The sequence below is a fragment of the Martes martes genome (assembly GCF_963455335.1).
Source record: "Martes martes genome assembly, chromosome: 3".
Taxonomy (NCBI): domain Eukaryota; kingdom Metazoa; phylum Chordata; class Mammalia; order Carnivora; family Mustelidae; genus Martes; species Martes martes.
In genome coordinates, this window is record NC_137890.1 from 95,504,423 (window position 1) to 95,526,893 (window position 22,471).

A 22,471-nucleotide genomic window follows, 5' to 3' on the forward strand; every position below is an offset into this window, starting at 1 on the left:
TGTGTGTCACGTGAGAAGCCCTTGCCCCTGGCAGTCTGGTGGTGGGGCAGTGTGTGCCCAAGTCCATTTGCTAGCACTCTGAGTTCTGTCAATGTTTGTTTCCCTTTTAAAGGAAGAGATGACACGGCTGCAGCAGGAAATTGAAAACCTGAAAGCTGAGAGAGTGCCAGGAGGAGATGAAAAGGTAAATACAGGCTCCGAAGGACCTGTTAGGTGCTGCTGTGACTTACAGCGGAAGGATTTCTGGAGGACTCCAGCAGTGAGTCTGATGCTGAGAAGGACCAGCCCGCTTCCCGGTCCTCTGCACGCACACTTCTCAACTGTTTTCCTCACAGGATTGTCTTAGATTTCCATGGCTGCGCTTTCTCCTCTGCTGGTGGGTAAAAGGCAGCAGTGGGTGTGCTCAGCAGCAGTTCCAGACAGGACTAACCGAATGACAGTTCTGGCTGCTCCTTCCATTTAGGGAAGGGTATTTCTAGGAACCTGCTGTTGCCCGTGCAGCATGTCCTCTAAGTGTTTTACTGCTTTATTCGTTCCATCCTCCACTCCTGCCTAGCAACAGGCCCCACTCCTAAAAGGCAGCAGTAAGCAAGAAACTAGAGGTAGCGTCAGAGCCCCAAGAGCACCGAACATTGCTGGGCATATGGAACACATCCGACCAGTGCTCTCAGGACAGAGGCCTTGCTCCTCCAAGGAGCTAGTGTGAATTTCCATTAAAAGTTAAGTTAAAACACAGGCCAGAAAGAAAAGTGTTTCTCTCACCAAATAAGATTGTAGCGATTGCTCCTTGTGTTTTCCCTTCTCACAGTTCATTCCAGGCTCATTCTCTGAGGCCCCCTAGGCTGAGGATGCATGAGCTGGACCTGGTCTCTGAGCCCCTTGACTGCACTCTCTCCCTTTAGAACCAGCTTGGGCAGCTCAAGGCTCAGGGAGGGGACGAGACTGGTCCAAGCCAACCAGCACCCGTCTACATGCACTCCGCTCGGGGACCATGTCTTGGCTGTGCAGCACGTGTGTCTTGGAGGTGCTGCCATGCTGCTGGGACAGGACTGGCACGGAGGAGTAGCAGAGTCTGGCCGTGCAGTGCAGTGGTGTCCTGGAACCGTCACCACCCAGATGGCCTTTCCGGTTGTTTCTAAAACTCTGAACCTCTAGGGCTCAAGTCATCAGCCCAGTCAGCCTCTGAGTTTGTACAAATCAGACTTTCAGGATCCTATTTTTCTTCTTGGCAGTCCCGTCTTGTTAGCGGGATTATCCCATTCAAAGACAGTTGCCATTTACCTTGTTCGGGTGTGACACCCATTTAGGAACAATTCAAAATCTGGGGCCTGAAGACGGTCAGTGAACTGTCCCCCATGACCACCCCGGCCGCTTCCTGCAGTGCAGACCCACAGCTCTGTCCCATTTCCCTTACTCAGGAAAGTGTGTGTTCCTTTTCTTCGTTTCAGAGCCTATCTGCTGGAGAGCCGCGTGGTGCCCTAACGCCCATGATGACTCATAGTGTAAGTGCCCGCCTACCCGTCAGCACTGCTGCTGTCTTCTTCGGGCGCAGTGGCCAGCACTGTACCCTCCCCTGACAGCTTCTCCTGCCAACTTCAGTCTTCTCCATGACCACCGCTTCATGGGCGGGGTCTCGAGGGCTTGCCCCATTGTACACTTGTAGCCCCTCGGACAGAAGCGGGGTCTCCGCAGGGATGGCCCTGAAGACTGCCGTTCTGGTGGGGTTTCTCCCACCACTCTTTCCCTGTCCCAGACATCTGTGTCTGCTCTGGCATCTCAGCTGAGAAGGGGAGGCTCATGACTTGGCCATACAGGCTTGTCACAGCACATAGGCTCTGAGGGGCAGAAGTGATGCCTGGGGAAAAACTCTCTACTGTACTACAGTTCAAGGTCAGCAAACTGTAGAGAGCCAAATAGGAAATACTTTCAGTGTGATGTGCCAGCCCCACTCTAGCAGCCATCGTCAGTATGTAAATGAAAGAACATGGTTATGTTCCTGTAAAACTCTATCTACAAAAATAGGCAGTGAGGCTTAGCTCAACAGGCAAGTTTGCTGACCCCTGTTCTGAGTTAAACCCATGCTCCCCGCACTCCAGTAAACATCCAGGAGAAAGAAAAAAGAAAGGAGGAAGAAGAGCAAAGCAGGAAAGCCTCTAAAGGTTTGCCTCCTATAATGTTCGCCTCTTCCCTTTGTGGCCTCAGACTGAGAACAAGCTTCAGGAGTCCTGTAGTACAGCCGTGTGGGGTTTGGGTACCGCCAAGCCCTGTGGAGGAGATGGAGTGGGGCGGGGGGGGGCGACGTGCACGTGTACACACATGTGCTGGGGGAGAAGCCACCTCTGACCCTGTTCATAGCTTGCTTTGGTGGAGCAAACCACGTCACCATGTCTCTTACCTCACTGGGCTCAGCAAGAGCTAGTTCCTCTCTTGTGCTTCAGTGCTGTCTAAAAGAACTTTCTGCAGCGAGGGCAGGGTTCTGTATCTGCACTGTTCAGTACAACAGCCACCAGCTCCTTGTGCTACTGAGCCGTTGACATGCAGCTGTTGCAATTGAGAAACTGAATATTTTTAAATTTCATTTAATGTAAATTTAAATAGCCACACACACCTAGCGTCTATCACGTTGGACAGTGGAGCTCTAAGTAGAAACAAAGAAAGCAAACCAGTATCACTATAAACACAGGGACTTCGAACAACAGATTCTTTAATAATTATCTTCTTATCATCATAGTTTTGGAGGGGGGGAGGCACATAAATTTGGATGATACTTCACTTAAGAACGCCAGACCCCAGAAGAAGGAAGAACTGTTATAAAGTGAGGTTGAAAGATTTTCAAGGGATTCACAGGACACGGGACCCAGACCCTAAACTTGGCCATTTGAGAAAAGAAATTTGGGGCCTCGGAATGGAGAGATGTGATCAAAATAAAATTCAGTTTTGAGAGAATTTATCGAAGATTGAAAGCTGCCCGCTTTTATTTATTTTTTATTTATTTATTTCACAGACAGAGATTACAAGTAGGCAGAGAGGCAGGCAGAGAGAGAAGGAAGCAGGCTCCCTGGCCAGCAGAGAGCCCGATGCGGGGCTTGATCCCAGGACCCTGGGATCATGACCTGAGCCGAAGGCAGAGGCTTTAACCCACTGAGCCACCCAGGCACCCCGAAAGCTTCCTGCTTTTAGATAATTGTGTCCTTTTCCAATTTTTAGGAAGACCTGGACAGACGATATAACATGGAGAAAGAGAAACTTTATAAGATCCGTTTGCTACAGGTAAGTAAAAGTAAGAACAGAAAAACAAGTACACCTGCCTGGGTATCCTGGAGAGAACTAAGACGTCTCAGTGTCTAAGAACAATGGGTACGAAGGCTGCTATTTGCCAGTCTTCAGTCTGGAGGGGAACTATGTGGTTTAAGATGTTGACAGTAACACCTCACATTGGTTCATTACTTTCACGGTCATCTCAATGGATTTGACCGCAATCCCTGCATGGAGAGTATGTATTAGCTTCATTTTCTATACGAGAAGATCGACTCCAATCAGTTAAGTACTTGTCCAAAGTCAAGCAGCTGGTAAGTGCCAAAGCAGCCTTCAGGTTCCGATGCTCTTGTCTAGTACTTTTCCTCTAAAGTCATGTGCCCGTTTTAGCGGTCTTATTTGATAAACTTGGAGGTTTGTAAGAAAGCCATCAAATTTGAGGGAAGTAGGTTTTAGAGTTGGTTCCAAAGCTGAAGTCACATAGAGTCATAATTTCATTGCACGATTCCCTGCCATTGCCAGAATCTGACTCACGGAAGCTCAGAAGCCCGGAGTTAACCCGTGTTGTTCTTTGCCGTGGGCCTTCTCCCTGTTCTCGGGGAAGAGAAAGCCAGGCTCCGGCGGGAATAGTCAAACGGCTGCGGGGACTCGTAAGCCCCTCTGTCCTATCTCTGGCTCTTGCTTCCTTTGCTGAGCTGTTTGGTTAAATTCAGCACATCAGATTTGTCCCTGATACAGGGACACTGCTAATCTTTAAAAAACAGAATTAAATGGAACCTGGAAAATATATAGCTGCATCCTTGAAGACTTTGTGACTCTGTGTTTCCTGTATGTATATTCAGTGCTGTGTTAGGCGCCAGGAATAGAAAAGGGATGGCCCATCTTCCGGGAGCTGGCTGGCTATTTGAGAACCAAGATATATCCCTACCCATGCAAGTACAAGGGAGTTGTTATGCAAATTGCCTATCATGGGCAGCTTCAGACTCGCTAGAGGGAAGCTACAGTAAAACCATAAGCCTCCTGAGGGCCTGAGCCAGAGTGGGGGCCATGGGCCCCGGCAGACATGAACTGGCACAGGAGAGATTGAGAAGCTGGTGCTTGAATTTCTGACTCAGGTGGGTACTTGTATTGTTCACTGAGAAAAAGCATTAAAAAAAGAACAGGATGCAAGGGTGTGTGTGTGTGTGTGTGTGTAGGAGTGTTACTGAGATCTGTTTGTGGCTCTTAAAAGTTGGGCACTCAACCAAATAGAAAGGCTTTTGAGGGGTGAGGGACGTTAGCCTATCTAAATGCTGGTGAGAAGGAGCCAGTAGAAAAGGAAAGGCTACAGATGCAGTAAAAGCAGTAAGATTCCTGAAACAAACAAACACAACGCAGGAGTCAGAGCCTGAGCCCCCCAGGGACAGGGCAGCCTTGGCCAACAGGACAAGCACATTTTCCCCTCTGACCAGACCCACAGAGACCCTGCTCTGGGTTTGGTGGGTTTCTCTCTGGGAGGCTTGCATTTGCCCGGTACTTAGAGACCTCCACGTGCTGGTGTGAGCAGGGAGGGCAGCAAGGGAGATGAGATGGCATCTCCCTTGTGAGAGCCCAGCCACGCTGCACCGTTCTGCCTCCCCAGGTGCCGTCAGTGGCCAGTTTGCCTGCTGTACCCCCCGGTCCATGGTAGGGCAGAAGTAGGAGGAACACACTGTAGGAGTAAGTTGTTCAAGCGTTTCAGTAGGCTAAGGAATTTGGAATTTATATGGAGGTAGCAGGGTGGTGTCCATTCTTCATCACCTGGGAAGCCTGCCTTTTCATTCCCACTCCCCACCTGCTGATGGCAGAGTCAGCTGCTCGAGTCCTCTGGGGCCTGGAGGGATGGCTGAGGGCTGTCCACAGAAGCCCTTCCCACTCGGACTCTTCCATCCCTCACCATTCATTTGCTGCCTTCTCTGGTTCTAGTTCATAGCCACACACACACACCTTCTCCCTGTGTTCCAAAGTGGGAGGAGGGGCTGTCTGAGATGGGGTCCTCAAGCCAATAGCAGATTTTGGGGTGGGGTGTGCGGTTATGCTCAGAAGGAGGTGGGGGCAATATTTTGGCTCCCCAGAGAACATTTAAGACCTTTTACCAAATAGCATTGTCTCCCCCTTCCTTTTGCATTTAGGCTCGAAGAAATCGAGAAATAGCGATTTTGCACCGCAAGATTGATGAAGTCCCCAGCCGAGCTGAGTTAATACAGTATCAGAAGAGATTCATTGAACTCTACCGTCAGAGTAGGTGCAGCGAACACAGTCATGCTCCACACTGGGCCTGGGAGGCACAGGGGGCAAGGGTTCTGTCCCACATGCGTGGGCTAAGGCGTGCATCACTCCACACTGAGCCTGGGAGGCACGGGGAGGCAAGCGTTCTGTCCCACGTGCGCAGGCTAGGGCATGCATCGTGGCAGTCAGTGAGAACCACCACCTGCCATCTTCAGGCCCCCTGGGCCAGCATCCCACAGAGCCCACTGCTAAGTGACTCTTAATCCCAGGAGCAGCCCTGGGGCACTCTGCCGCCCTCTCTGTGGCCAGATAGAGCTCACTGAACTCCTAGCGTGACGTTTTGAACCCACCCTCTTCCCGTTCAGCCGTTTGGCCACTGAGCTCCCCATCCGCTTTCCAGCCTTACCCAGGACATGAGCACTCCATGATACAGGCCTCTGGATCAGTCCTCAGTCACTGTTCTTCTAGGTGAACCTTCTTGCCCGTGTGGTCCTTGACTTTGACGGCACTATGTTCACCCAGTAATCCAGGATTGGGTCTCCCGCAGCTGGAATCAGTGAGCTGGTCCTGTCAGGTTCAGAGTGACCCTCAGAGTTGTCACTGCCACTCTGTTCCCACTGCCACTGTTGTAACTGTTCTTAACTGTGTCAGAACTCAGCTCAATGACCATTAGCTGGTCTGAGTCCCTCACCCCCAGTCATGTGCCCTCTCTCTCTGCTGACCAGTCTTCAGGAGCTCTGTGGGCCTCCTAAAGAAAACATTTCTCCTTCTTATCTCCAGAACCTCCCTAGTCTGAGCAGCCTGCCTGGAGCCCGCCTTTCCTTCTCTGAGCCCACATTCTAGCTTCCCCAGTCCACACACCACCCCTCCAAACACCATGCACTTTGACACACAACTTAGACCTTGACTCCTCTCGTTACCTGTGCCTGGGACCCCTTCCCAACTCTGTCAGACCTAGCATATACAAAACTGAATTCAGCCTCCCTACCATTTCTCCTTCTGGTTGCGGGGATCACTGTCTAGCACCCCCAGCCCCTTAGTCTTCTCTGGCTCTCGCTGCTCTTCTGGTTCTGTCTCCAAGTAATGGTCAAGTCCGTTTCTTCTGGACTGTTGCTGTAGCCACCTTCTCATCACTGCCCAGAGTCTGCACTCTGTCTGAGAAGTCTTTCCCAAACAGAAATTTGATCACTTTATACTCTTGCTTTAAAAGCATTAACATTGAGTAGCTCTCCATAATCATTGGAGGATCTTCAGGTCCTCATGATACTGATCAGTGTCCTGCATCAGTCAGGCCAGCTTCCCCGGCTGTCCCTCAGTGTCTCACCCATCTCGTGAGGACATCTGCCTTTTGGCCTGTGAGCTACTCCCCAAGTCCAGAATGCCACTGTCCTGCAATTCTCACTTGGCAGACTCCATCCTTCTTCTAGAATCTCCCTCAGGTTTTGCCTTGGGCTCTTGGCCTCTCAAACATCCTCCCTGGTTCAGGCCAGAGCAGTGTCCTTACTCGCGTGGGAGTCATGCTTCCCTTCATGCCTGCCCCCATCCTGATGTTGTATCCGGCCCTTGAGCTTGGTTCAGGTGGTCTGGGCCAGGTATCAACAGTGGCAGCTTCTCAGCAGAAAATAGTTTCTGCCTTAAGTTCAGTCTTTCCCCATAATTCTGTATCCCTGCCTACTTTCCAGCTTTTTTTTTAAGATTTTATTTATTTATTTGACAGACAGAGATCACAAGTAGGCAGAGAGAGAGGGGCAAACAGGCTCCCTGCTGAGCAGAGAGCCCAATGCGGGGCTTGATCCCAGGACCCTGAGACCATGACCCGAGCCGAAGGCAGAGGCTTAACCCACTGAGCTACCCAGGTGCCCCTACTTTCCAGCTTTTAACAGTAATAATAATCAATAATACCTTGCATCTGTGTATTTCAGAGTAAAATTTGACACATGTTCAAGTCCTTTTGATAGCACATTTTTACATCAAAGAAATTTTCAAGGAGTTTCACCAAAGTATCTATATCATTTTCATTATTATTATTGTCAAATATCTACAGCCCCCACCCAGTCCTTGATCTGGGTAGAGGAAGGGTGACAGGCACATTCCTGAGCAACAAAACTAAAGGTTGATTGGTTTGTTTATGGCAGTGATTTTTAGCCTTGGCTACGTGTTGTAATCACCTGACCCCGCCTCCAGAAAATCTCATTTCATTGGTCATGAGATTTTAAAACTCCCCAGACTGTTCCATGTTTTGGCCAGGCTTGCAATCCACTGTTCTGAAGTTCTGAGCAAGAATCGTATTTTATGCTGAGTAGTTCATGTAGCGATTTTGTTACAAATTAGACATTTCGATATTGGGAACATTTTTTTTTTTAAGATTTTATTTATTTATTTGTCAGAGAGAGTGAGCACAGGCAGACAGAGAGGCAGGCAGAGGCAGAGGGAGAAGCAGGCTCCCCGCTGAACAAGGAGCCCGATATGGGACTCGATCCCAGGACCCTGGGATCATGACCTGAGCCGAAGGCAGCTGCTCAACCAACTGAGCCACCCAGGTGTCCCTATTGGGAACATTTTTAACTGTTGCCTCAGAACACTTGTATCAGGTTATTTATTTCTGTTACCAAACATGTACGACAGCATCGCTAGTCCCCACCCCGCTGTGGGAGGACAAAGCTATCACTGGGTGATAAAATTAAAAGTTGGCCAGTTGGCTTAAAGATTCAGGGTTAAGTGTTAGTGGCAGTCACCCAAGGAAAACAACAGTGCCCACGGCCTGCTGTGCCTCACTCTTCTCCCCCGACTTGTGCTGCTCCAAAGGGAACCTGTGTTCAAGGAGCAAGAGCCCCTGGGAAGACAGACCCCACTGTCATCTGGCCAGTGCCTGATCACCATTAAACGTCGGGATCTTTAGTTCCAGCTACATCAGAGGGCTCAGGTTAGGCCCAAAGCCTGATTGTCAGTCCAGGTCATGGATTGCTAAGAGAACTCAGAGCAATGAGGAAGGCACATGGCATGTGGGCTCAGAGCCATGTGGGGGCCACCCAAGCACCCAGCCACAAAGCAGGAGGATGAGCTGGGGCCGGAACCCTTCCTCCCATTGACCTCGTCCTCTGGTGAATATGGCCCAGTCCCAGTCCTGGAATTTGGTGCTTTCCTCCTAAGTCATTCTATAGGGAAGAGTGAAGAACGTGAGGTGGATAGAGGTGCGGAGTAATGTTATAGGAAAGGGTGCTGGGAGCCTGGTAAATAAGACCTTCCCCCCCTTAGTCATATGCACAGAAATGGGAAGAATATTCATACTTACCAGGTACATATGCTGCCTGGGGTTAGGCATGTCATTCATCCTGTAGATATTTTGGGGGGCCCTGCTGTATAGGCCCCTGCTAAGCATAGGGATTACAGAAAGGAGCATCACGTTACGGGTCCTACTCATGAGCGATGTGGGAAGGAAGGGAAGCCACATGACAGGAGGAGGTGGCATGGGTTTCCTCATCCTTGCCACTTCCCCCCTGCCCGACCCAGGACACCTTACCTGAGAAACCCGCCTGTCCCAGGTGCTGCCAGTTTCCTCTAGCCCCTTGTCCCAGTTGGGCCAGTCACAAGAGGCCGGCTCCCGCCAGCCCTCGGCAGCTCTGCACAGGCTGGTGTGCACTGGGGCTTCCACACAGACACCTGAGCACACCAGGCTCCTGTGGGTGGGCTTCCTGGGGCAAGGGGTGCTTAGGAGTGTTCTGATCCATTTTCTTATTTGTGTGTCGATTTCTTTGCATTTACAGTTTCAGCAGTGCACAAAGAAACCAAGCAGTTCTTCACTTTGTATAATACCCTGGATGATAAAAAGGTGTATTTGGAAAAAGAGGTAAGAACCTGTATGAAAAGAAAATAACTTAATCAGATGATCAGACACGAGGGCTCTTGACCCCTGGAAGGTCAGACGAACTGAGTGGGAGGCCGTCAGCATAAGTGGAAGGAGGGCCTGCTGTGTGCCCCGTGCTGGGTCACAAAGTTAGAGTGAAAGGGTCACCTCGGAGCTAACGTTGCACGCACACCTGGGCCCTCGTGGAACTGGTGGCGCGCGGTTTCGTGGTGCCCTATGAGAAATGACATCTAGAAACAAACACAAGAGGCTCACACGGAGGGGGCCCGGCTTGGCAAAAAAAAAAAGTTATGTTTGAGTTTAAAAGGAAGGGAGGAAGCAGCAAAATAAAATGGGGATGGTGGGCTTATTCAAGTTGATGCGGGGAAACTAGCTATTTCGTCATCACCGTTCGCCAAGAGTGAAGAGGCTGCCCCGGACACTGACGCCGCCCTCCACATCACTCTGATGCTTGGTGTAAATCCACTCATGACTCGGGGCTCTCTCCTGTCCAGCAGCAGATGTGACTGGAGCAGGCCAGCAGGGTGTGCAGCTGTAGTTGAAGGAAGAAGAAAAGGAACAATGCGGTCTTCACAGGAGCAGCACAGCGCAGTGGCGAGGGCATGCGCTTTCGAGTTGGACAAGTTTAGGGGTTTTTCTGTAAAGAGGGCATTGCACCCGCTTTATATGACTGTGACGGAGACAGAATGGGAAATGACGGTGAAGGTCCTTGCGTCTGGTGACGCCACGCACATACTAGTCCTGCCCACCCCTCACCTCCAGGTCGGCAGAATCTGTTTCCATTTCATCACCGGGCCAACCCACACTGATTACCCCTCAATAAGAACCATATCACAAGTGCATCTTTCACGTGGCCCCAAATGGAGGCCTGTGTAATTAGCATCCCCTTTCTGGGCTATTGTCAACCAAACCAGATCAATCTCTGTCTTCCTAGAGGACACTTCTTGAGGAGGGACATTGAGTTCTGTTTTTCTCTATATCCGGGATCTTCCACAGTGACGGGCACATGGCAGGCTCTTACCTCCTTTTGCTGATAGGTTTTCCTTTTTCTTTTCCTTGCCTCCTCAGATCAGCCTGCTGAACTCAATTCATGAGAACTTCTCACAGTGAGTACTGGCAGCCCTCCTTCCCATCAGTACCCGGGCGTACCCTGCACGGTGCATTCTGCTCACCTCCCTGCGGTAGCAAGTACACGGGGCGAGACGGGGCTAGACAGGTGGTTTTTATGCTCTCACCCCTGCTGCAAAATGCACCTGTGTCTTGCTTTACACGGTCTCAGGGTTCTTGCAAAAATACCGTGAGGTTAGAGGGAATTTGAGAAACACCAAGGAATATCTTGGGGAAAAAAGTAACTTCCAAGTAATTTGTGCCTCACTAGTGTAATCTCTGTTTTGTTTTGTCTTGTTAAGATTTGATCAATACCATTAGTTCTTGAGCACGTAGAGATGCTTCACAATCTAGATAATGAAATAATCTAATTTTTAAAAAGATTTTTAAATCTAATGATAGATTTTACTTTTAGGTCACTGTGCATCTTCTAAACAACTTTATTCAGATAGGAATTCTTTTTCCCCAAGAACTATATGGCAAGGCCCACCTGCACCCCAGTCATACCAGCCCTCAAGCGTGCCCAGTGGCCTGCTCACCGTGCAGCAGCCCAGGGCTTGCTGTCTATACAGCAGGCTCCTTTTACTTCCAGCACAAACCTCTCTTAGCCCCTGGCAGGTGACCGGTGACTAAGATCTGAATGGATTACGAATTCTAGATCTTAAGCTTCATTTCTAACTAAAAATCACAGCTCCCTGATAAGATTCAGATTCTGTTAGTGACTTATAGCCCTGTGACATTTCTAAAAATGGTGACTTCATCGTTATTTCCTGATAATTGAGAGACGCTGCAATGTTTGACGGCGCCGTGATAAGCTCTGCTCTGTCAGCCGTCCTGTGAAAGAATTCTCAGTCCCTGTATCTGTGGGCTTGGATCCTTGGGTGCCATTCCCAGCACAGAACAGGAAGTGAAAGGGACAGTTTCAGGACACCAGGAAATCCACTCATTTAGCTGTTTCCTTTAGAAACAGGACCAGGTTTCCTGACCATGTATTTAGGAAAATCTCAGAAGAGGTCTACCAGTCTGGAGCAGTGCCTCCAAATCCTCAGGTTTCTAAAAACTAAATGGAAATCATTTCTTAGGCAGTGTATGTCATCATCAAAGTAAGAAATGTTTTTGTTGATTTTAATAACATTTTGTTTTACTTTACGTAAATACATATTATTTAAGCAATTTGTAGATAAAGTGAGGAAAGAAGATTAATATTCAGTTATGAGATGAGGCTAATTATCGTGCCTTCCTCGGAGGTTAGAATTCCTAACTGCCTCGGACCCAGGGCCCCCCAGGGTCCACCACATCTCACAAAGGCATCATTTGGGCATGGGGCAGACTCCTCGATGGCTCCCCCTTCCTGTGTCCTGCATTCTGTTCCTCACTCTGCTGATTGTTCCTTTCAGAGCCATGGCCTCCCCTACTGCCCGGGACCAGTTTTTACGTCAGATGGAACAGATCGTAGAAGGAATTAAGCAGAGCAGAATGAAGGTGAGAGGGCTCGTTTTCTGTAGTGCAGCTGGGATCTCAGACTGGTTTCAGAAAAGGTCTTGGGAAGAGCAGGCCTCTTCTGCTTGTTTTGAGAATGTGCTCCCAGTCTTGAAGACCCACCTTCAGCGTCCACAGCGTGTGTGCCCAGCATGCCTCCAACCCTGCAATGGGCAGTGCCAGCTCCACAGGCTGGTGATATAAAGGCAGCTCTTAACAGTAGCCCCATGGATTGAACACCCACTATGGGCCAAGCCTGGTGCTAGTCCTCCTAGAAGGTTCCTAAGTGAGTCGTGTTACCCCCCATTGTATAGGTGAGGAAACCAACTTCCACCAGCGTCTTCCTCTCTTGCCCACAGTCTCTTCCTCACTGGATCTTTGGTTCCTTTAATTCTGCCATTAGAGATTTTCATTCCTTAGGATCCTGAGAGCATTTTAGTTTTCAGGAATCCTCTATAAAAAATGCAAATAATTATCGAACTGAATTCTGAAGTGAGAGGATGTTATGCCTCAGAAGAGAAGAGAGGAATCAGTAAGCATTGTGAGAGTTCCAGAGATAGCTTTACAGAGAACCATTCAGTCTGGGGCCAGCATGGAGTTTTTATCACTCTGCGGCTCTGCACTTGGGCCGTTTTGACAGCAGTAAGAATTTGATGACTGTCTGGAAATCAGACGTAGCCACAATTTTCTGCTGTTATAACCAGACAAGTACTCACTAATACTCCCAAATCTCTTACTTTCGATCCCTTTAAAAACATGGATCACACTGGAATGGTCCTCAGGCATGGCAGTGGGACCTTCTGGGGACTCAGGGCACCTGCTGTCTCCAGCTTGGACTGAGTGGTATTGGGAGCGACACCAGAATTCAGACACACAAAGGGAAGAGTGTCTTTGGTACTTGTCATCGTAAAAACCCACGCACAGATGGCAAACCTTCACGCTGCCTAAAATCTCATCTCACAAGAGATAAACTAAGGGCCCAAGCTCTTTATATCCCTTCCCCTGTAGAAAAAACTAATCTCCCCATTAATGACTTCAATAAAATGATGTCAGTGGAGGGAAAAAAAAGAAATCACCACTAGTGACAAAACTCTTTGGCCCCAAAAATGAACGCAGTCATGAAGCAGCATGTGGCCTGCCTTGCACGGGTACACAAACTGAAGTCAGGACGGTCCCTTCTTGATGAGCTAGGTAGGGTGTAACAGAGGAGGAGCACAGAGAGCCCAGCCAACCACAAGCCTTTAACAAGATCACAGTGTGGCAGACCTTTCTGCCCTGCCATCATGCCATCATGCTCCTCCTTAGGGAGCGCCTTTTTTTTTTTTTTTTTTTTTTGAGAATTTGAGGGAGCTGCTGAGTGGGGGTCAAGGAGAGGGAGAGAGAATTTTTTTTTTAAATATTTTATTTATTTATTTGACAGACACAGATCACAAGTTGGCAGAGAGGCAGGCAGAGATAGAGGAGGAAGCAGGTTCCCCGCTGAGCAGAGAGCCCTATGCGGGGCTCGATCCCAGGACCCTGAGATCATGACCTGAGCCGAAGGCAGAGGCTCAACCCACTGAGCCACCCAGGCGCCCCAGGGAGAGAGAATCTTAAGCAGGTTCTACCCCCCAGCACAGAGCCTGATACGGGGCTCCATCTCACAACCCTGAGATCATAACCTGAGCTGACATCAAGAGGCAGCGGCTCAACCCACTGAGCCACCTGGCAGCCTGCAGAGCTGCTCTTGTCCATAGTAAAGAACACTGGCAATTGATTTGGGGTTTGTTTCTTTCCCCTTGGCTTCCCCTTCCTGTTTACCAGGAGATGCCTTCCTAGGGAAGGAAGTGGATGTAATCCGTTCATTGTCTCCATTCTCCCCCAGGCTTTGTGCTGTTGGTACCTCAGTGCTGACCGGTGGAAGAGGCTGCTCTGTGCATCTGCCTCCCCAGCTAGGTGGTGGGGTATGAGATGGGGTGGCGGGGCATGCCCATGGGCAGAGAGGGCTCTCTTCTTCATGTGTGCATCACCAGTGGCGAGCCCGGCACCTGACCCATGGTGGGCTTTCAGGAACTGTTTGCTTAGTGAGTGAATTCATTCAGTTGACTGCAAAGGCAGTTCTCAAAGAGGGTTCCTGGTCAGGTTTGAATATTGGCTGGCACTTCAAATGCAAGAAGGCTGTCTTTGCAGAACAGCATGCTTTTGAATGCATGTCTTTTGATGTATTTGTTTAAAAAACCATAGTACTCCCTGTATGGATGCCATGGTGGCTCCTGCTCAGGGTATATGTGGCAGGGAGTCTGTGTCCTCATGGAGCACACACACCTCCAGAATCGGTGGCTGTGGGATGTACACAGAGTGGACCATAGACCAGCAGTGTGTACATGCAACAGTGTGTGGTACACGGAGGGGCTCCTGAGTGAAGAGAGAGTCACGTAGTGAAAGGCATTTTATTTTTTTAAAGATTTTATTTATTTATTTGACAGACAGAGATCACAAGTAGACAGAGAGAGAGAGGAAGAGAAACAGGCTTCTCACTGAGCGGAGAGCCTGATGCAGGGCTCAATCCCAGGACCCTCGGATCATGACCTGAGCTGAAGGCAGATGCTTTAACCCATTGAGCCACCCAGGCACCTTGAGTTTTTTAGGTTTTGATTGTAGAAAGTGTATAATAGCATGGAAATACTATGAAAATGTATGGAAATAATGCATGAAAGCAGACTCAGTTATTTACATAGGATTCCTTAGCGTCAGCACAGTTAACATTTTGGACCAGATGACACCTTGTCGTGTGAGGGCTGGGCTGCACATGGTAGAAGGTTTAGCGGCATCCCTGGCTCCTGGTGGACCCTCTCCTCTCAGCTGTGGCTACTTAATCCATCCCCAGACACTACCTCATGCCCTTCAGGGGCCAGAATAGCCCCTGGTTGAGAAGCACCAGGCCGTTGATTGTGAAATTGTAGAGAGACACGCGCGCGCACACACACAAACACACGCACGCACGCACGCGCGCGCGCGCGCAAATGGGACAGTTAGTGCCGAGTAATAGAATTGCTGAAGAAATGAGAGAAGCCTCTATGTAATTTCATCCAAATAAATAGGTCAGCTTCACAAGTGGTGTGCAGAAAGAGAAATGCTGGAAGGAAGTCCATGAAAATATTGGTAATAGTCGCCTTCTGAGTGTTGCCAGCAGCCCTTGGTTACAACGTGCCCCTTCCTCCCCATTTCCCAAACTGTTTCCACAGATGGAAAAGAAGAAGCAAGAGAACAAGATGCGAAGAGACCAGTTGAATGACCAGTACTTGGAACTGTTAGAAAAGCAGAGGCTGTACTTTAAGACTGTGAAGGAGTTCAAGGAGGTAAGGCAGAGATGGGGCCAGCCACAGAAGGCTGTGAGGGGTTTGTATGTGTCTCAAGGCGAGCCTTTAAAAACCAGAGCGGTTGCCTGGTTCCCCACTGGTCTGGGGATGGGCCACAGCTGTGTGATCCCACAGTGAAGAACCTCATCTAGGTAGTTCAGGACTGTGTGGTTCGCTGGCCCATTCTCAAGTCTCAAACGTTCTGAGAGACATCACGTCTTCATTTTCATTCCCCTAACGTTTAGTAAGCATATTAAACCCATAAGAAAATAGCATCAGAGGCCACCTGGAAACAGCCTTCATTACACATTCAGATCTGGAATTTTCCTTCGTCCCATCCGAGGTGGGAGAGGGACCTTGAGAAGCCTGTGAGAAGAGTGAACTTTGAGCTTGGCAGGCTTGGGTTCGAACCCTGCCTTTAGCACTTACCAGCTGTGCACTTGGGCAGTGGCTAAATCCCCTCACAACTGTTTCCTCATCAGTGGGTTCTGCTGAGTCAGGTGAGGGATGAAGGCGTCTAGCACTCTGTCTGCCTCCTGTGATGTCCAACACTCAGCTGAATTTTGTTTGTCTCCGTCTTCTCTCCCTGCATTTGGGAATGGACCATTCTCCATGGGCTCAGAAAGAAAAGTGTTTGCCCTTTTCTTATGAGATTTTCCAGAAAGGAGACTTCATTTTGTCACTTACTGGGGTATCAGCAACTTCATTTTCAGGAATTCCTTTGCCCTTTCTAACTCAAATCCGTGTGATTTCAGGGAGTGTAGAGATTGCTGAATATAGACAGCTAGAGGTGTAGTTTGTATGTATCCTGGTGTTAGGTCTGCAGAATAAAAAGTACGATCTTTTCATACCAAAAATTTTATTTCTGTATGTTTTTTAAAATTTGTTTCTCCTTCCCAATTTTTCCTTTTCTACCTCTCCTTCCCTTTTTTTAAATTTAACTTTTGGGGGCCACAACCCACAGACATTTCAAAATCTTTCACACTTTCCATAAATGTTCGTCCAGCTCCTTCTATGCCTGTGGGGATATATCAGGTTGTTAAACAGACCCGCTCCCTGTGTCAAGGAGCTTAATGTTGCGGTTGGGGAGACAGATAACAAGCTAGAAAACACAAATCCTAGTAAACAAGTAGTAACAAGTAACTAACTTCAGTTTTGGCTGGGGGTAGGGGCGCTAACAGAGATGGTGCGGTCAGGGAAGGTATCTTCTCGGGTGCGGACTTGGCCACGGGCGCAGCAGGAGACCTAAGGCTGGGGCAGTGACTGGGTGAAGTGCTCGGTGAAGTCTAGGAGCCCCGTGTGGTTAGCAGGGGCTGGAGCTGAAGTTTTGGAAGGGCTAATGAGTGAGCTGAGGGATCAAACAGGACTCACTGCTCCCCAGCAGAACTTTTTTTTCCCCTTTAATGCAAATAATTCAGAAAGAGAAAAGGCCCAGCAGGGAAGAATGAAATGTTGCTTGAGCAAGCCAGCACTGCCCTTTTGACAACAGAAACAGAAAACAGATAAGTTGAGGAGAGTAAGTATAAGCTGTCCAAATCAAAGCACATAAAAGCAAAATGGACAAGCTCGTTCTGGTACTCCACGTTCTCAGGACTGAGATGACCTCCAAAGGCAGCGGTTCCTTCAGGGACGGTAAGCATCAGGCTTTCTGTGTTCCTGTCTCCCTGGGCACAGAGCCTCTCGTGCCAGGGAACACGGCGGGGGGGGGAGTCCCTCCAAGCCGCTGAGACCCCTGTGTGCCTGCCTGTGCTGTTTTCCTCCATCCAGAGCAAGTCAGGGGAAAAAGAGGAAGGGGAGTGTATGTTCTTCAGACATCTAAATAGATTTCATTTAAGGGACTCACCTTTAAAAAACAAAAACCAGCCTATTTTCCTGGTTTTTGACATGAAAGTGATAGTATTTACTCCTTTTTTTTTTTTTTAACATTTTACTTGGCAAAGATTTAAAATTAGCAACTGCGTGTCAGTGTTCCGAAATCTTGAACTTCTTCCACCCCTCGTCTGAGGTGACGTGGCCCCTCTTGGAGCCGCCGCAGCTTGAGGAAGAAGTGGCAGCGGAGGCTTGCGGCTCCCTGGTTTCTGCCCCGCTCCTTCAGCCCGAGCGGTGCTGCTCTTTCACAAGAGGGCAGTTACCTGATGAGATCTCCTGTGTGGTGGAAGATCCGTCTGAAGGAGCAGACCTTCGTCCCAGGCTCTTCTTCCAGAACCCTCTCTGTTCTGCTCTCTGTCCTTGCCTCTCCCTGCCTGCCTGGTCTTCTCCGCTGGGTTCTCCATGCCCACTGTTTCCCAGTCTCTGGTGCTTATGCCTGCAGCCGCATGCAGAGCACAATCGCAGCATCCAGAGCCCGGCCCTGGCCACCTCCGTCGTGCCCTTCAATGGGTTTGTGTCCTGCATGCTCACTGAGCCACGATGGCACCCCCCTCATCCTGAGCCCCAGCCTCCTCTGGCCTCGGGACACTGGTTACAGACATCCAGTGATGTCTGAGTCTCCGTGGGCTTGCTCGTCGCAGCTGGGTTTGCTGACAGCAAGTCTGCCAGGGAACAACACATACTCTGAAATCTCTTCAGCTGCTGTGTCACATTAATTAGCCATGTCTCTAAACCACAGTCTCTCTTAAGGTCACCAAAGTGAGCCTTAAATTCTAGCCTCGCACTGACGAATGCAGGCTGTGCATTTTCATGAAGCTGACTTTGAGTACAGTTCCATGTGTGGCACGTGGTGGGCCGCATGCGGTCCTCAGTAGGAGAGAAACAGAGGCAAGGTTTTTTCCCTTCTCTTCTGGAAGGAAATGCCTAAAGGACCCTTTCTGCATTTGCTTTGAACAGATGGACAGTATCATTCTGTAGCTTCCCCAAAGGCCTCCAGTAGATTGCATGAGACTTCATCAGTGCTCACACATAGCAAGTGACGGGAGGACACCTGTCCTGAGATGTTCCAGCATCATGTCGGCGTCTTGTGCATACCCTGGCCCCTGCTGAGGACGCTACGTGCAGCAGACACTGCTGAGTTGTTTTGCCTCATTTAGAAGTGAAAGTGGGTGACAGCTGAATGTATTTATTCAGGGCTTTGTTGTTTTATCTTTTTTATTACGGAAATTTTCAAAAAATACACAGAAGTAGAGTCATAATAGTATGACTCTCTGCCTGTTCTCCTTCCATCTTTACCCCCACACCAGCACTTTGTTTTTGGCTAAAGCTTTTCTCCCCAAGCAAATCTCAGTAACTCATTTTATTTTATTTTCAATAACTCCTTTTAAAGAGGAAAACTTTCTTCTCTAGTATAACAAATGTTACTAAAGGTCTTTCTCTTCCCGTGCCCCAAGACCAGTGAACTGCCTCCCCCTCCAAGAACCTGCGGTCAGAAAGTGTCAGAGTGCCTTCCTTCTGACAGTAATTCAGCCTTACCCCCCGGCCCGGAGCCCAGCCCTGAGGAGAAGGCTAAGTACCTGCACATGAACTGGCACTTAGTAAAAAACAGGGTCCCTGCAGCCATGAGCCATGATACTTCCAGAAAGAACCAAGGGCCTGCAGAGAGCTGGGAGCACCTAGCTAGGTCCGGGGAGAAGGAAATGTTGACTTTGGGGGTCTTGGATGCAGAGGGCTCAAGGGTGGAAGAATTTCTTCCACACGAAGGGCCTCTCCAGGGGAGCATGGCTTCTGGATGCCTGGCCTCACTCTCAGGCCGGGCCCCTCTAGCTTGCCTCTCCAGGCCTTTCCTGCTACCATGTTCACTTCTCAGTTTAAAGCCAGCTCCTGGTGACAGGGCCCAAGGAAGGAGGGGACAGTGATTGCCAGCAGATGGAAGTATCCTGAGCTGTCAAGGCCAGTGGGAACAAGAGGGAAGGAGCATGCGTAGTGAGCAGCTCTGGGTCATGTTTGAAGAGGCAGATACAGAGTGATGCAGAGTGATGCAGGTTCCACACGCAGGGCCTGGGACCAGTGACCTCCCTCAGTACCTGCAGTCATGGATCCCATACAGCTCATTTGTAAAAGAGGAGGGTCCCTCAGTGCATGTCTCTCTCCCAGTCTTCTGTGAGTTTGTTTTCTTAAAGCTAAGGATGTACCCAGTCTTCGCTGTTGTCAGGGTGAGAACTTGGCCATGTGCTCTGCTTGCTGTATGAACTAGGTTTGCCTTTCATCACTCCTTCAGCTGCGGGCTCCGAGTACCTTCCCCTTCCTTCCTTACCACAGTGGTCCAGGATTGGCACTTAAGTGTCTGCTGGCTGCTTCTGGCCCCTTGAGGGCTACAGGGGCTCCATGAAGTCTTTTGGAAGGACAGTGCCTAATCCTCACCCCGCTGTCGGTGTGACAGTCCAGAAGCCAGTTGTCGTTACAGTAATTTTGGCTCCAGAGGCCAGGTGAACCCATCCTGGCCGCTTCACAGTGCTGGTGGCAACGTGCACGGGACCCAGTCTAGTCGGCCCGTCGCTGTGTCTCCGGAGACTAGGGAAAGCTAATGGACACATTCTCTGTTTCCTCTCCAGGAGGGCCGCAAGAATGAGGTGCTGCTGTCCAAGATGAGAGCCAAGGCCTTCTGAAGATTTCCAGACATCACCGTATGTCGTCGATTTTTTTTAACGCCATTTATCAACTGCAAGATGGTGAAGATAGTTCTGAACACTACAGTAGAGAGGACCATGATCACAGCACCAGGATATTTTCTTTCTCCCATTTGCTTCCATTTCATCTCTCTGTTGTTGACGGAATCAGACGGTGCAGACACAGTGGCTTGGCGAACACCCGTCATCCTATGAAGAAATGCGGGCAGTATCTGTTCTGTGTCGGGTCAGCTTGAATTTCTCCAGTAACATTGCGCATATGAAGGTACCTGTATCTGTGTGGACTCTGAATAAAAAGGAATTCACTTGTTCAGCAGATGTTAATTGAGCAACCATTGAGAAGTAGGCACTGAGGGAGACAGAAGTATAAAACTCAGGCCCTGCGCCTCGGGCAGCCAGCAAGTGGCCCAGGGAACGGAAACAGCCCATTTGACCCAGAGCTCAGTTTAGTCACCTGAGGTTTTTTGGTTTTGTTTTGTTTTGTTTTTTAGTAAGCAAAGGCTTTTAGCTGAATGTCCAGCCCACGTGAGTATGGTCATGTGGGCCCTTTGCTTACTCTTGGTGCCTTTTGTTCCTGGCTCCTCGAGGTCCCAGCCAGCAGTCTTAATGGTGTAGCCGCAAGAATGAAAGCTCAGTGGCTGAATTCTTACACATGACTTGAGTTTATTTCACCAAAAATTGAAAACAGGGGCCTCATATTGAGGACCCCGTAAACAAGAAGGATACCTTAATATGCCCTGTTTCTCAGGTGAGTCCCAGCCAGACGTGGTGCCCCTCTTTTCATTAGGCACACATGCCAGGAGCTCCTTGTCTGGACAGGTCCTGGGCCAAGCACAGAGATGAGACTCACATACCATCCACTGGGCTCCGGGCATTGCATGATAAATGCTGTGAGCAGAAAGCAGAGGGCGTTGGAGGAGGAAGAAGAGTGAGGCATGCAGAGATCCAGGAGACTTCATTGGGGAGGTAGTACTGGGACTAGAGCATAACGGGAAGTTGCATTTTAACAGGCAGAGATAGGCCACTTTGGATAAATACGACTGTAATTAGAAACTTGAAAGGGTGCAGGGAGAGTACAAGCGTGCTTGTTGGGCAAGGAATGGAGGGGCCTGTCTCTGCAGGAAAGCCGGCTGGGACCAGCCTTCAGGACCAGGGGAGGCGGGGGCTTGAAGGCAGGCAGAGCAGTAGACTCGGTCCTCCAGGAATGAGCAGTCAGGACCAGATGGGGAGCCCCTCCTTTCGTGGCTGTCAGGGATCCAGCAGCCCAACCATGTCCAGTGAACCCCGGCACGAGGTGGGCATTTCATTCTGCGTGCTTGCATATGTGCTAGTCAGCGGGCTCGAACGTGACACGTAGAAGCTTATACAGGGAGGCAGCTGGGGCGTTCAGTGCAGTCACAGGAACAGCACGTCCATTCTTAGTTCTTTGAGATGTGCAGTAAGCAAATCTGATGTGCACGGACCTTTAAAAATCCCTTGCTGGATTAGCAGCAGGCGCTGGTTTCTGTGGTTGGGCAGCAAGGCCTGTCTGGCTCCCAGAGCTGTGGAAGCAGCAGGGCCCGAGGTGGCGCTCCCCGGTGCCGAGTATGCCCTTCCTGGGCCCTGTACGTCTCCCCTCAGTGGCTCCCACGGGGCTGCTGTCGGTTGTAGCTTGATTTTTGAAAGGGCCCCATGAAGTTGAAGCCAGCGACAGCCAGAAAGCAGGTGGCCCTCTGAGGGCTGGGGAGGGGGCAGCTGTTTGCCAATTATTTCAGGTTTGGGGAAACATCTGTGTTTTCGTGTTGAGAAGCTCATGGACCCACTCCCTAGCCATGTTTTGAGCCATTATAAAATTGTCTATTTGTCCAGAGGTGGTAGGGAGGAGAGTGGGTTATATTCTGGGGTTCGGTAGCCCACCTCTGCTATCAGGGCAAATATGGCATGACTAATCCAAAGCCACTAATTAATAACCATTTAGGGGCATTTATTGGGCTGTGTTTCCAAAGAATTTCATTTTGATTTGGTTTTGCTATAGGGAGGTATCAGATTTCCTTTCCCCTTTTAACCCAAAAGGCCTAATACAGACAAGTTTGTTCCCATTCCTTGAACACATCTTGATTAGACTGCAGAAGCCAGATTAGAAAAGTCTGTGTTTGCTACAGGTGACCCACAGAGTGGATGGTGTCTTTGTGAGGAATTAGGACCATAAGCATGCCTTACAGTCAGGCCTTAGAGGCCGATGTGATGCCCTAAGGCCCCCTTCATTTCAGAAGCTCCTCAGGAGAGTTCCTCCCGGGACATCTTGTGAGCCCAGAGTATGACTGGGTATTGGGCTAAGCCCACAGACTTTTCTGGAGTTGTTTTGTTTTGTTTTGTTTTGTTTTGTTTTTTTAAAAAAAAAGGGGGGGGCAGCAGGAAATATGCTTAAGTTACTTTTATGAAATGTGTGCTTCTGGAGGAATGAGGCTTCCCCAGGAAACATTCCATTGCCCCTGTTCAGTCAGAGCCATAAGCTTGCTGTCCAGGTACCCTGGCATTCTCCGCCAGCCTCAGGTGGAGCGCTGTCCTCCCCGACACACAGACGTCTCGTGGAGTACATGGGCTGCCTTGGTATAAACCGAAGTCAGAGCTGCTGAGCAGTA

The 22,471-nt window shown here is 49.6% G+C and overlaps 1 protein-coding gene across 4 annotated transcripts in view; it reads left to right on the forward strand.

The window, feature by feature from the left end:
* The window catches only part of CCDC93 (CCC complex scaffolding subunit CCDC93), an 84,456-nt gene extending 63,933 nt beyond the window's left edge, over positions 1–20,523 (forward strand). For all 4 annotated transcript variants that reach the window (XM_080798151.1, XM_080798153.1, XM_080798150.1 and 1 more), the window contains 9 exons: positions 113–184; positions 1,449–1,502; positions 3,208–3,270; positions 5,406–5,514; positions 9,267–9,349; positions 10,436–10,473; positions 11,872–11,956; positions 15,178–15,291; positions 19,776–20,523. In XM_080798151.1, coding sequence (XP_080654277.1) covers positions 113–184; positions 1,449–1,502; positions 3,208–3,270; positions 5,406–5,514; positions 9,267–9,349; positions 10,436–10,473; positions 11,872–11,956; positions 15,178–15,291; positions 19,776–19,829 — 672 coding nt within the window. In that variant the 3' untranslated portion in view covers positions 19,830–20,523. The remainder of the gene's footprint in view (positions 1–112; positions 185–1,448; positions 1,503–3,207; positions 3,271–5,405; positions 5,515–9,266; positions 9,350–10,435; positions 10,474–11,871; positions 11,957–15,177; positions 15,292–19,775) is intronic.
* The last annotated feature ends 1,948 nt before the right edge of the window (positions 20,524–22,471 follow it).